This window comes from Carassius carassius, chromosome 17 (assembly GCF_963082965.1).
Source record: "Carassius carassius chromosome 17, fCarCar2.1, whole genome shotgun sequence".
NCBI lineage: Eukaryota > Metazoa > Chordata > Actinopteri > Cypriniformes > Cyprinidae > Carassius > Carassius carassius.
The window spans coordinates 10,759,497-10,775,021 of record NC_081771.1 but is presented as its reverse complement, the minus strand read 5'-3'; the positions used below and the strand labels follow the sequence as shown (position 1 = coordinate 10,775,021).

The 15,525-nt window shown below is 34.7% G+C and overlaps 1 protein-coding gene across 3 annotated transcripts in view; it reads right to left on the bottom strand.

Moving 5' to 3' along the window:
• Positions 1 to 15,525, bottom strand: part of LOC132161075 (gamma-aminobutyric acid receptor subunit gamma-3) — a 140,219-nt gene that overhangs the window by 78,528 nt on the left and 46,166 nt on the right. For all 3 annotated transcript variants that reach the window (XM_059570878.1, XM_059570874.1, XM_059570877.1), the window contains one exon: positions 2,815 to 2,882. In XM_059570878.1, coding sequence (XP_059426861.1) covers positions 2,815 to 2,882 — 68 coding nt within the window. The remainder of the gene's footprint in view (positions 1 to 2,814; positions 2,883 to 15,525) is intronic.

Here is a 15,525-nt window from a genome sequence, read left to right as displayed (position 1 = left end):
TTATAGTTACATGTTGATACATTTTTATTAATATCTAATTTAATTTACATATTCATTAATAAAATTCTTTACATCATGTCAAGTCTTAAAACAGAGGAAATTATTTGCTGAATGGCAAGAAAAATGGGCACCACTCATATTAGGATAATGGTAACACTTTACAATAAGGTGAACAATACATTTTTTTTACATTACCTGTTAACATGTTAATGTTAATACATAAAAATATTCATGTTCATTTTAGGGCACAGGGCATTAACTAATGTTAACATACAACGTTAGGTCTTAAAATGTATTAGTAATTGCTGAGATTAACATCAAATCCATGAATGAAACTCTCGATAACACAGTCTGACAGGTCTAACTCAATTTGCCATGATGACGTCATAATCACATAGCACAGCTAATTGGTTCTCTCCTGTATCGGTAGCCCATGAGCTCGCTCCTCAGCATTCAAATACTTGGCTATTGTTTGCTGTATTAGTAGCAGTGCAATTCAGAAACCCTCCACCTTCCCAGCTCCACCTGTATAGATCTGATACAGGTTGATCATGTATGCTATGGGGGTTATTCATATATGTTATATGTGCAGCAGCAGTATTTCTTACATACTCACAGCAACATGTTGTGGATGTATTGTCAGTAGCAAGTCTTGGTACTTGCTCTTCCGCAGCAGAACGCAGCAACGTAGCAGATCTATTCTGCCACACCAAATACATTAACATTGTCCAGTACATTCCCATACCAATCCCTCTGAGAGTCATGACATAACTAAGATTAATAAATGCTGTAGTAGAACTGGTTCATAGTTAGTTGAATTTAAACTTATTGTAAAGAGTTACCAGGATTATCCCTTACTGTTTGCGATTGTTTGAGCAAATTCAAGTCCAACCTGTTGACAGAGACTCCTGCCTGGTCTTTAATCTGTTGTTTATGTGGCTGGCTATAATTTTTGGTCACTCTTAAAATACAGCATAATAATTATTTCCTCCAAAAATTCTCAACACCGCTGTGGAAAGGTTACAATGTTTACTATGTCCCTGTACGTCAGAGCAGCCCATGCAGCACGATGACGCTCTATAAGTGTATTTAGTGATTGAGTTTCACAGCCAAAAAGCCTCCCACTGGAATCACTGTTGTGGCTTCTGCGTAGGTGTTTATTCATTTTCTAGAGTCTTCACAGTTTGTAATTCAGCAGTGGCCAAACAAAGGAAAGCACAAGCAGCAGGATGGGACCAAGATGGGAAAATGGGTGCCTTGAGGAGGGAGTCCTGAACATTATAAGATCTCAACTTCAACTATTATATAGTTAGGCAACAATATATACTGGTTATAATATATATTTTAGAATTCCCCTTTTTTTGGTGGTGTAAAACAGTTTTTATTTACTAAGGTGGATGGTGTAAAGGCCAGCTGAAAACATAAAAATGCTATTTGCTTTGTTGGCTGAGCCGATGCTACCACAGATGTGCAAACAACCTGCCTGACAATGTTATTGTATGTGTGGCATTTTAAGAAAATGAAATTGTTATGGACAATAAATGAAATATTGGGAGATGGAGAGACATGGTGTCACAGAGCACAAGATAATATATTAATGTAAGGATATTTAAATGTTTCTTGCACTTTGCATTCTGACAAATCATAAAGCCCATGCAATAAACCAAAATAAAAAGATAGGAAGATTACAATATGTATTTGATGTTAAAAGGACTTCCATTTGTGCTATTGCGAACGCCAAATTCCTCTGAGAAATAAAACATTTTTGTTACCTCTTAAGGCTGAATATGCAAATAAATCATGTGAATATGCATGACTGTGTTCGTCGCAGAGGTAATGACCTTTCAGGTTCCATTCAGATGCCAGTCTAAAAAGAATGCCAATGTTCCTATCTTAACGTTTAGACCTTGAAAAAATTTTTACACTCTTGAATATTATTGTCTGCTGTGAACTGTAATGAACATGTCCCTTAAGGCTTTAAAAAAAAGCCCTCAACACACTGTTAGGTGACATTTCGATCAATAGCTGCTGTTTCTTCAGGTGGTTGTTTGGCCGATACTCATTTTCCAACCATTCTCTCTCATTCTCAGAGCCCTGGGCCTTAATAATTGGAAGTGAATACACACACTGATTTTCAAGGATGAATCTGATGTATTGGGAACCAAAGACAGAATCGAGCTCCAGAGGAATTTAACATCCATTTGAAGTGATCTGTCACCATCGTCCACATCTACATAGGATTTCTATTGAAGCGCACATAAATATGGAACAAGCTGCGGCTTTATTTAATTTTTTATTACTACAGTAGATAAAGGAGATGAATTTTTATGATGAACTATTATATCAAGTGCCAACTACTGTGCAAAAAACATAGATATTCTTTTCCTCTGCCGCTTCCTATATCTCATTTTAAGTCTGAGTCTTTTCTTCCTCTGTCTTTCCCCTGAAGCTTTTCTGTGCCTCAGGGGAGATGAAGCTTAAGCATTGGATTCACATCTCAGAGGGATAGCTAGTGGCCCTGCTTTCAACTCAAACCTACAGCCATATGTCAACTATGGGATGAAACTATAACCGTTGAATGAGAGAAAGTGAGACTGACAGAAATAGAGAAAATGAGACGGTAAAGGAATAAAAGTTCACCCCCCGCATGAATATTCTCAAATTATTTATGCTGTTTTAAGGATAGTGGCATGAAGATTCTTGAAAAATTGTGTTTGTGTTCCACAGAAGAAAAAAAACTATCCTTTTAAAAATCATCAAAACAACTTTCATAATGACTAAAATAGCACAGCTTTTGGACATGCAGTCACTTACCATATTTATTGATGACACAGGTCCAATACTATTTACGAAGATATCAACATCAATGACTGTCGGTTTAACTGCAGAGAGAGGGAGAGAGAGAGAGAGAGAGAGAGAGAGAGAGAGAGCTGGCATTAAACTTATTACCATAAAATACAATATTTTAATGAAAAGAGCTTTATCTTTGAAAGTGTTACTGAATTGTCATCTGTTTATGCATACTGTGTAAAAGCAATTTTATGTTTGACAGTGTTTAATGAATGAAGTGTCTATACACCAAGAGGTTATAAAATTGTGATGCCATTATATTTCATAATCTTCTCACCCTGAATCCAACTGAAATCTCTCTTAAAGGATTTCCTCTTTGAGCAGTTGATTACAATAATTTACAGTTTTAAACATTGGTTTGACTGACATTAAGCGTGGCTGAAAAGCACTCGTCACTTCTGAGAAATGAAGTGGAACGTTGGAGAGGGGGACAAAGGAAAGTAACTGTGAGAATTTCAATATGAGTGAAAGCCTGGTATGACAACCCTCCATTAGGAAAGCATTTTCTGTAGCAGAAGAGATGAAGAAGGGGTCCTTTCTTCACAAACACAACCAAATGACAAAAAGACAACAAGTCAAGTATGATCAACTTCCTATCATTTTGATAGCAGCATATACTGTCACCAAGGTGATGTTTATGGCTCTGAACCATGTGAAACTCAAGATTTAGCAAGATATTAGTTAGCATCAAAGAAGAATTACAAAAGAAGCATTAAGGTCCCTTTAATTTTAGATAAAAACAGATTATGTAAAAAGTATATTTTGTTACAATCTTTGAATAATGTAACAACCCTATTCCCTCGTTCCCTCAGTTTCGATGCCTTAGCCAACCTCTGACCACTTCTGTCAGTCCAACAACGCTCGAGTGGGCACAACCCCCTCAGGTGCGCTTACTCTTAAATATGAGCATGACATTTTCAATCTCCCTTCTCATTTCCTAACTGCCTTCTTCACTGAGTGTGTACAAAATAAAGATTCCCATCTGTGCAAGAATTAACAGTGTCAGTTGCTTTGATATCTTGCAGGTTATGTAGAAGTAATGCAGAGAGCACTACATCAGGGCACTGACTTACAAAGATCCTAAATTAAATAATAATAATAATAATAATAATAATAATAATAATAACAAGAAAAAAACATAACATTGTGTGTGAACTCCATAGACATATTGTGGCGGACTTATACAATGATGCAAATGGATTGGACTCACCTTATAAAATGTTAGCTGTGCTGTCCATTTATGACTCTTGCTAAATATCATTTATTTATATATGATTTATATACAATTTATTTAATTATCTTTTTTTTTCTTTATATTGATATACACTACACTTTTGGGAAGATTCAGTTTTTTTTAAATATTATTAGTATTGCATTTATTTGATCAAAAATACAGGAAAAAAACATTTAAATATTATTCCCCTGGTTTCACAGACAAGGCTTAAGCCTAGTCCTAGACTAAAATGTAAGTCTGAGAGGTTTTAACTAAAAGAAACTTGCACTCACTGATCTTAAAATAAATCAGTGCATTTGTTTTGTCTCAAGATGCACACCAGTAATGTTTTTTTCAAAGCACGTTTATAAAAATTGCTTAAATGTCTTAATTGAACTATGATCTAATCCTGGCTAAATCTAAGCCCAGTCTGTAAAACCGGGCCATTATATTAAACATATATTAATAATATAATCATTATTATTACAATTTATATTATACAATTTTATTTATATTTAAAAATATAAACACAAAAAGAAATGTTTAGCAGAATGTCCAAGCTGTGTGCTTCCACATAAAGAAAGTGTGTAGCTGTTTTACATTTTATTGGATATGTTATATTGATTATATTAATTATATTTAATGATATATTAATTATAAAGAACTATAACATACTGCTGTCAACTTTGAACATGATATGGGAAATAACAGCTAAGAACCATGAATATTTCATTACTCACGTAAGTCACAGTTCCTCTTTCACAGCTGGAAAATTACATTTACAGTTTGTAATTGCTTTCAATTTACAGCAATGATACAAAAACTAGACAGATATTGTTGCTGTGCTATGATAATGTGCAATAAAGTTAATGAGCTTGGTGTTTGGAGCTGGACACAGAATGTTTGGTTGTGCTTCCATAAAAGATTTATAGTTCTCTCCCTGCTGTCTGCCAATGCCATTATAGCTGAGCATCAAAATCCACATGTTGGCACACTTTCTCTATCTCAGCTTCCTTTTCAAAGTCGGGGAGGAAGCATGGTTAATGTTATTCTGTGTAAACTCGTGTTTGGTCTGGTGTCCGCTGGCAGCTGTGGGTGCTGTCGGGTGAGGGGGTCAGGGGCCTGTCTTCGACAGAGGATGTCTGCTCATTAGGATGTTAGGATGAGGACAAGCACCTGCGTCAAATGTCACACTAACTCATTAATTGCTTTACACACAGATGTGGCCACCTAGCCAAGAGAAGAGAGGACAAAAGAAGAGTGAAAAAAGAAACAAATAGGTAAAAATAAATATATGAATGACTCTTTGGAGGGATGCATAATACTTACAAATGGAAAAGTTGAAGGAAATCAGAGCCGAGAACAGATGTTAAATCTGACCCACAACGATCTAGATCCGGTATCCGGTAACAGACATCTTTCAAAGAAATGAAAAGTATGCTATGAACTGTACATATGTTAGATGAAAATTAGGAATAATGATGTTTTTGAAAACCTGCCATAACCTATTTAACATATCAACAAAACCATTAGCCATTCAATTGTTAATTGTTTCACAAACTTATCGTGGCACATACGCATGCACATGATGCATTCCCATTAAGAGTCGCCAAATTCACTTATTTGTATTCACAAAAGAGAGAATGCTCCTTGCTAGCAAAATAATTGTGTAATTCATGTCATTAAGAGACTTGCCAATACTTAAGTGAATCTGTACAGATAAATCACACTACAACAAAATCATCATGAAACTACCAAAAACTTCATAAACAACCTCATAATTTACAAAAGAAGTACTGATGAAAGGGAAATCTTGGACAGGGAGTGAAAAAGGTAGAAATATAACTTATAAAAAAAAAAAATGCCAGTACGATAGTACAGTCAGGATTCACTAAAGAAGCGCAGTGGAGAATTTGCCCTAGACACAGTTATTTTTGGGCCTGACCTTATCGAATATGCATTTAGGAGTTTTCTTTTCAGATTCAAAATTTATGGGAGGAAACCGTTCAAATGAATCACACAACATGATTTACTAACATTTGCGCTCATCAAAATTCTGGTATTTGCGCCACTATTTAACACCCCCCAAAAAAAGCATAGAAGGTAGAGGAATTTTTCCACATGTATTAATTACTTAATTTATCGAAATGCTCAGAAGAACATGTTATGTTATATGAATCTGATAATATACTTAATAAAACCTAATTTGCACTGGTCATTATGGAAATGGTTTCTGTGTTCTTTTTTATTTGTGCATTTTCAGTAAAACACCCACAGAAATTTCCACGCCCAACAGTGCTGTTTTGGAATTGCGCAGTAAATCTGGCCCTATGGCAGTTGGGTACGTCGATTTAAAATTAGTAAATCAAACAAAAAGGTATCTTGCACCAAGCCAAATATTTGAGTTCAAATCTATTATAAGCAAGATTAGGTTTGTTGAAGAGTTGCGTAAAATATATATGTGACAAAATAAAAGGTGTTTATGGTGAAAGCAAATATTTTTTGTGCTTCAAATAAATGGTCAAGACAAAGTCAATGCATGTAGTGAAACATTTATATGTATTGAAAGACGAAGCTAATTACAATCAACGAGTAAACAAACACACAAGAGCATAATCAATGGCAACTAAGGAGAACTAAACAATGAAGAAATTAACATTTTATATACAAGCAACTCACCGACTGAGAAAGAATGGTACATTATGCCTTTTGAGGCAAGCAAACTTTAAATACAACTTCAAAAAATAAATGGATGGATGGATATATAGACTGCTTCTGGGTCTTTTGAAGAAAGTATAGGTGTATGACACTCCTGGAATAGTACAACAAGTTTTTGCCTGGAAAATGGAAGAAAAGGGAAGGAGAACAGAGAAGAAAGGAGATATTAGCTGAAGCTGAATTCTTCTCTGAACCCTGTGACACTCGTGTGCTCTACTACCTCCCGTTCATCTATATTCCTGCAGGACCACTTTGGGCCTCCCTGCATCCTCCACCATGCCTCCACATTATCGAACCACATCATGAACAATTCATTGGTGGGATTTCATGATCAGCTCCAACCAAACATTTAAAGAGCAATCTTTTAAATTTATTAGCACTCCCTCGCTACAACCAGCTATTCACGCTCGCGAGGTAAATTGCACAATCATTATGCAATCCAGTTCAATACAGGCCTTATGTTTTGGCCAATTAAATCAGAGCTGAAAGTTTTTGTAGTCTATCAACAGGATTTTGTCACATGCAGACGAAGGAGTTTATCATGCATTTATATCCCATTGTTCCGCAGAGGGATATCCCATCTCTTCAACATCACTGTAATAAAGTGCATGTGCTTTGAAATGCGATTTGACAAATAGTCCTTTGAGGCAGTAATGGCTTGAGTCCTGTTGTTATCAAGCTAACATGTATTGACTGTGGCATATAGCAGAATGCATGCTCCTATAATTTTACAATCCTCTAATGTTATCCAAGGGATGCCGGCTCTAAAGTGGGTGTTCAGTTGCTAAGAAGAGGATGTAAATTGTGCTGGGCATGCTGACAGGTTAGAAGAGAATAAACTCAGCTAAGAAATTCAAGGACACGTCGACTAACACACAAGATTCGCCACAAAAGCGAAGGAAGTGATCAAATCGTATCCTGTTTATCAAGTGCAATTTTTGTCTTGCGCTTCCTTTCAGCGCAGCCATCGTCATAGAAGAGAAATAAATTAGCAGCAATCAACCCTGCATGGCCACATTTAGCCCCTGCACCATTATGTTTCCTCCCAGAGCTGTGTGTGTCCATCGATGAGAACATTAATATGCAAGCTCTCTGCCCAGAATCACCATAGACACACTAATTAAATCACCCGCAACAGACCGAGAGCAGGAACATTAATGATGACATCCACCACCCCATAAACAGCCATTAAAACTCTCGAAACACAGAAACCCTGACCTTGTTAATGATGCAACCATTTAGAGGTAAATAACATTTGATGAAAAATCTGTGGTGAGCTTACTCTGTGTCCACTATCTATGTTTGCAGCTGTCTACATAAACATAAAAGGAAGTTCATAAGTAACTGATCTGACATGTAGCAAACAATGAGGTAAAATCTGGAGTTATCTGTTACCTTTCTCAACAATGTCAATGGCTATTGCTTGGCTGGTGCCATCTTGAGAGCCTGGTTTTATTTATCAGTCTATAGATAGGCTAAATGCCATGTGATTACTCACAGGAAAATTATGCCTTGACAACACACATTGGCTGATGGTACCATAGCTGATGTGAAAAATAGGGAAAAATATAAGTATTTACTTAAAATAGAGTAAAAATAAAATAAAAATCTGAGAATGACAAAACATACAGAAAAGTATGAAATATGGTTTCAAAAATATTCCACAATTAATTAATAATTTATGCATCTAGCAGATGCTTTTATTCAAAGCAACTTACAGTGCATTCAGGATCTACATTTTTTACCTAACATGTGTTCCCTGGGAATTGAACCCAAACCTTTTGCACTGCTAATGCAATGCTCTACCACTGAGCCACTGGAACACAAAATACATGGCTAATTTACAGTTGAAAATCAGTGAAGAAATATAAGAAACATACAAAAAAAATTTAACTGCTACTCGCATGTGGTACACAAATAAAGATAAAAGTAGAATTTTGCATGTAGCAAATTTAAAACTAATACACAGCTTATACAATTATTGATTAACATTAAGTCACTTTTTTTTCCTGTCAATACTGTTTAGTAATGAATGAAAATATGCTTACATTTATTATGAATGTTTCCCATTTGTTATGATTTTTTTAGTTGAGCTTGTTACATTGTTCATGGTATTTCCTAATCAGTGATGAATACATGCAAGATACAAATTATTTAAAATTATGGAATTTTAATTGAATATAGCTAAAGCCATGAAATGCCCGTTGTATGTTTCTGTTTCTGGTGCAGTAATAGATTATGTGAGCACTCCAGATGAACTCTACACTATACAATAAAACACATTCATAGAGCTCCTGAAGAATGTCTGAAGTGTAAACCTCCGTTCATGCCACACTTACTCAAAAGAATAAACAAGAACACAGTTGCACTTCATTTTAGCTTTATTATTATTATTCACATAATATTTTTGTCCATTATAGGTTGAGCTGCTCTAAAATAATCTGCATACATTAAGAGAATTTAGGACATATATACTATTACTATACATAACATTATAACATTCAGATACAATCAGATAATCAGAAAGAAACATTAAACACATAAATATGTAAATATTGTAAAAAATATATATAATTTATAATTAATGATGTATACAGTTTAATGCCCTAGTGAAAAATAAATATACTAAAATGTATTTGAAAAATATTTATTCCACACTAAGTATACTACAAATACATATTACATACTTAATAAAAATACACTACAATTGAACTTTTGGCATTCAAAACTGGTGCACTTCAAGTCTGCTAAATTGGAACAACTAATTTTGTACTTAATGCACTTTAATTGTGAAAAGAAGTGCTTAAATCCAACTAAAGACGTATTGAAGTATATTTGATTGTGCTAAAGTGGAACAATTGCAAGTATAATTTAGGTAAACTTAAATATTTAGCATTTAAAGGCTAATGTTATTCAAAGATAATAAAATCCTCATCAGTAGTGACATTAAAACACATTTTAGTTTAATATAAAAATGAGTGATATGTCAGTAAATATGTTAACAGATTTTAACCATACTTATTATTAAATAAATGTATTTTAAATCTATTACTTTTATACTAGGGTCAGGGTGTGTATATATATATATAAAATAATAATTAAGATTTAAAAGTTAATATCTACCCTTATACATCATTACTCTATAAAGCTGTAAAGGGAATCTGTTTTGATTGTATAGTGTAATTTATGACAACCAAATAAGTTAATGCATTTTACTATCTGATATGATTAAATTACATCAACTAAACAGACAAAATCATTCAATTGCCAACAACAATTCATTCATAATAAAATCATAAACATACATACATGGAATACATATTATGACAAATCAGTATAATAAGGTCAACCAAAGCTCACATTTCTTTTTGGAGAGTAAGACTGCATCCTTATCCTCATACTTCACCAGCTAACAGGCAACAGCATAATTAGCTCAGCATCTGTGGTTAGACTGACAGATAGTAATCTAGAGTGATTACTAAAGACACCTCAGCAGCTGCCTCCAAAGGGTCGACGCTAGCTCTGGTTCTTCACGTCTACACTTGATCAAAGTCACACTAAGCAAGATGTAATAAAAGAAACAGACAGGTTTCTCATTCCATTTTGCACATTACATTTTAACAGACACAACACCCCACCCCCCCACCCCCCATACTTTTCCTTCTTTAAAATACTGCCATGCTGTGCTTTGCTTTCAAATATGAATGCCTTGATTTTATTCTCTCTGAAGCCATGGGAACATCCATTCATCGGTGGTCAAAATGAAACAAGGATAGGAGGGGTACTCTTCTGGAGGGGTAGTCATCTTCACTTACAGTATGTCCAAAGCCTAATGAAAGTTTGCTCAGGCAAATCGAAAGTGTACCATCATGGCTCCAAAACTGCAATGCTGCCCGAGATGCTCCAATTCAAATTCCATCCCAATCAGCTGCCTGCAAATATCCACTGTCTGCAGGAGTTTATATTAACAACTCAGAAGCTCTGAAAGCTTGGTCGTGTTAGAAAGTGATAAAATTTTAATGCTATTCTGTGTGGGATGAGCTGAGGGAGGGTCGACCCTTCACAAGCAATGGGTGGTAGAAGACATTACTTGAAACTTACACGGCTGTGAAGTTTGGTGTAGTTGTTTAGCTCCATTAGAGAAGTGTGTGTTGCCCTTGGAAAAATATCTGTGCTCTTATTCATTAACCTCAACTGACCTGTGAAAGTGAAATAACAGCAGGGCAAACATAAGCGCTCACCAATCAGCACTACGGCATGGGGAAAGACTAATGTCCCTCTTGAAACATTTACTGGAAAAAATCCAATAGCTGTTTTTAAACACTTCTTTGGCTAGCGTCTAAATGTGTAAAAGAAACCCACTGTTTTTGCTGCATTCTGCATGATAAGGGTCAACCTACTCTTGGAAAGGAGGAAGCAGTGACCTGCCTGCCAAAACAACACCTCTCTCTGTTGTTGTGCTTCTGCATTGCCTTGCAGACTCTAAAAGGACCTTTGTATTCATTGTGGACTAATGTTTCCAATGAAATGCCTGTCAAAACTGCAGAATCATTGCATATATTTCCAAATCCAAATCATTGTTCCAAGACTGAAATAACAAGCACTGCATGTTCCTCAAAGCACATTTCTTACCAGAAAGACCTTTTACATCATTCTGGTGTTTATGAGTCAAAAACAAAGAGTCACTGGCCAACACCTTTCATCTCCTCCTGTTTGGCGTAGGTGTTTTTATAATGTTCTCACAGTATGCAAGCCAAATTTCAGAAAACTTCTGCAACAAGGCAAAACTTGTGTTTACTCGGCATTTACACATGAGCTTTGATTTCCAGTAAACCAATAGCACTTCTAGGCTGCTAATGGATCATCATAGTATTTGGACCAAAAAAAAAAATCAAAAATTTTACACCCCACTAATATCACAAATTGCTGTATTATTTATAACCTCTCACCAGTTCTCTGTACAGTGTAAAGTTGGCGATGCAAAAATGCTGAATGCATTAATCGTCCAGATTTTCCTGCTCTGGGTGATGATGAACTCTGTGAATGCATCATCAGCCAAGCAGATGTCTTTGAGGCCAGCTTGCATTTGTGTTAAAAACCGCACACAAATCTGATGATACTCCATATTTTAACTTACTTAAATATTTTATTATTTACACCGACACAATATCTCTGCTGTCACAGTGACCAAACATAAATTTTACATTTTGATAAAATGTCACATCTGGATCCAGTAACAAGCTCCATGTCTATATACAGTGGGATTCTGAAATGTTAAAAAGTTTGGGGTCAGTAAGAAAACTCTTTTGAAGATTTTATTTATCAAATAATCCTATCAAATAATAATATATATATATATAGTATTTGGATATATATATATATATATATATATATATATATATATATATATATATATATATATATATATATATATATATATATATATATATATATATATATATATATATATATATGGTTTAAAAGTATCTGTATGGAATTTGGATTTATGGAATCTGTATGATTTTTCATACTTTTTAAGTAAGTCTCTTATGCTCAACACAGCTGTATTTATTTGATCAAAAATAAGGTAAAACCAGTAAAATTGTGAAATATTACAAGAAAAAAGTTTTCCATATTAATATACCTTAAAATAATCTAAACATTTTTGGAACATGTGGTATGTTTTTCCAGGAATTCTTTGATGAGTAAAAAGAACAGAATTTACTCATTTTACTCAGAATTTATTCAAAACAGAAATCTTTTGTAACAATATACACTCCTGTTCAAAAGTTTTAGGGTCTGTAAGTGTTTTTTTTTATTTTATTTTTGTAGAAATTAATACTTTTCTTTAGCAATTATGTTAAATTGACAAAAATTCTGTAACCTTTTAATCATTTACATTTACATTTATGAATAAAGCAGACGCTTTTATCCAAAGTGACATACAGTGCATTCAGGCTATACATTTGTTTTTTTACCAGTACGTGTGTTCCCTTGGAATTGAACCCACAACCTTTCGCGCTTTTGCCTTTTATTCATCAAAGAATCCTGAAAAAAGAATAACAGGCTCCAAGAAATACATTTGCTGACATTTTGAGGAACATTCAGTACCTTATATTTCAGCTGTGATTTAGCAAAAAAAAAATATATTTTTTACATTTAAAAACAGATCCAATGTAAGCATATTGTCCACCATCTGTCTAACTCTGCTACAGCCATGGAGAGAATGCTATGTACTGGTGCATTAGAAGAAATTGCAGGGAAGGAGAATCAACAGATCTTAATCAGACGATGTGGTCATCGTCAGAACCTCAGCGAGGCAGATGATGCCTCCGGAAAGGCTGGCGTGTGGGGGCGTGTAAACATCCCTGGGGGGGGTGAGTGCTACTGATCTGTAGCAGGAAAATGATCAGTCAGAGGAGGAGTTTATGTCACAGTGAAGTTGAACCATATCAATGTCAAACACTCAGACGCACAGGAGACATCTGGGAAGATGGGGAGAGCATGATAAACAAGGCTGATATGACCAGTGGGCAACTGATCTCTCTGTCATATCTTTCTCCCTCTCCTGTCATTTCTCATCCCCTCTTTGCCTGTCTTCAGCCTTCATAATGTGCCACATTTATGAATTCTTTCCCTATATATGTCATTTAGCCCTGAATAAATGACATTGAATAAATGCTTCTTTCACATTTACAAACATGCATTTCTGTCAGACAAATACCTATTCCTTCAGGCCAATCTAACCACTGTTTGTAATCTGCAAAATATAATTAATTCTTTCTTTCTGTAATTTAGCTATATTTAATCAGAAAAAGACAATCGTTCATAATCATTTGCCAACAAATTTGTATTTACATATCAGGCCATGCATAATTCAACAAAAAAAAAAATCCTTAGCAAGACAAAATAGTCAACATTGTATATATATATATATATATATATATATATATATATATATATATATATATATATATATGTATGTATATATTAGACACTGTGACTAAATCAGTTAAATTAATAATGTGAAAAGTTTCTTTTTTAAAAGGCTAATAGTGCCCACAGTTTAAGAAACACCCTAATATGCATATCGCTGCAGAATGTTAATAAAAGTTCAGACAAATGCTAAAATCCATTCCTGCACTGGTTGACAGGAATACAATCTACTAAGGTACCTGCATTTCAAACATTCTGTTTTCTGTATATTATCATTCAAACAAGATTAACAGGCAGGTGCATAAAAATATGCTAAACTTTAAAACCACATTACAATTAATTAAGCTCCAATGCAAACCAGTGACTTATCATGTTTATCATCTTTCATAAATGAGTGCCACTACACATGTGTGCCATTATGTCCAGCTCGCTCACATCCTTCCCTTCATCTCCCTACATCACATTTATAATTTTTTTCACTTCCATTTCTTTTCTGCTGTAAGACCTCACTATAATCAAACAAGAGCCTTTTAGTAATTTTACATGCATGCTGGATTGAAGTGTTGAGTATGTATGTATATATATGTGTGTGTGTGTGTGTGTGTGTGTGTGTGTGTGTGTGTATGTGTGTGTGTAAAGGAAAAAGAGAGCAAGAGAAAGACAAAATGTGACAGGGACAGACAGAGCGAAGTCCTGGAATTACACCCTAGTCAATTAGTGTGGCATACGCTGACAGATGCCGCACAAAACAAAGCTTGTGGCCACAGGCAGTGTTTTGCCATATTAGTGCAGATCAAATTAATAGTGTCTTTGTCAAGGCAAGTTATTGCATTATTCCCATGGAGAGAAATTAAGAGGCTTGGCAGAGCTCTTGTATGGTTGCTGGCATGAAGTATACAGCAAGAAGTGTATGATGCATTTAGTATATGATAATAGGCTTCCCACACCTTTAGAGTTACAAATTTCCACGACTTATCAATCATTTGTGATTATTGGATAATCAGCGTTCTGTGATTTTCATCTGTACATTAGGAACCAGTCTTTTGCAACAAATAGTCCACTGGAGGCGAGTTTAGTGGTGAACCCAAGTGCAACTTTTATTTAAGTGAAATACAAAATACAAACAAAGACTTGACTTGAACAGACTCGACTTAGCATGAACAGACTAGACTCACCGAAAACAGTTTATTACATTAATACTCGACAAAGTACAAAGGCAGCATGAGGGCTATTTTTATCAAACAACGCAGGACAGATGACAAGAACCAACCAATGACAGAACGCATGGCTAAGACAACCAATAGGATTTTTTTGAGATGAACTATACTAGCCTGCCGACATTACACTATGAACGACACTTTCTACTCCCGGTAGTGATGCTTGCACAGAGTTTTCATACTCTAACACAGAGGATGTGAAATAAATGCAATATTTGTCAAATACACAGAAGTTTCAGAAACGTTTTCTTGAGCAACAGAAATACTTTTATATACTTATTACAGTGCCATATGTTCATGAATAAAGTTTAACATGAACATATACTATTTAAATACCAATAAAGTGGGGGTATATATGCTTTTAATTAGTGTATTTTTTTATTTTTTATAAATGTGACTCAATATTTTAATGCGACAACACTAAAAAAAACGCTTTACTGTTATAAAAACAGATTTGTGATTCTTATTGGAATTTAATTGTTAGAATAAACATGCAACACACATTGTGCGTGTCATCAGAATATAACCAATGAGAATAAAGTGCATCGACATCAAGGCTCTCGCAGCTGATTTTGTGCAACTGCAGCGCCT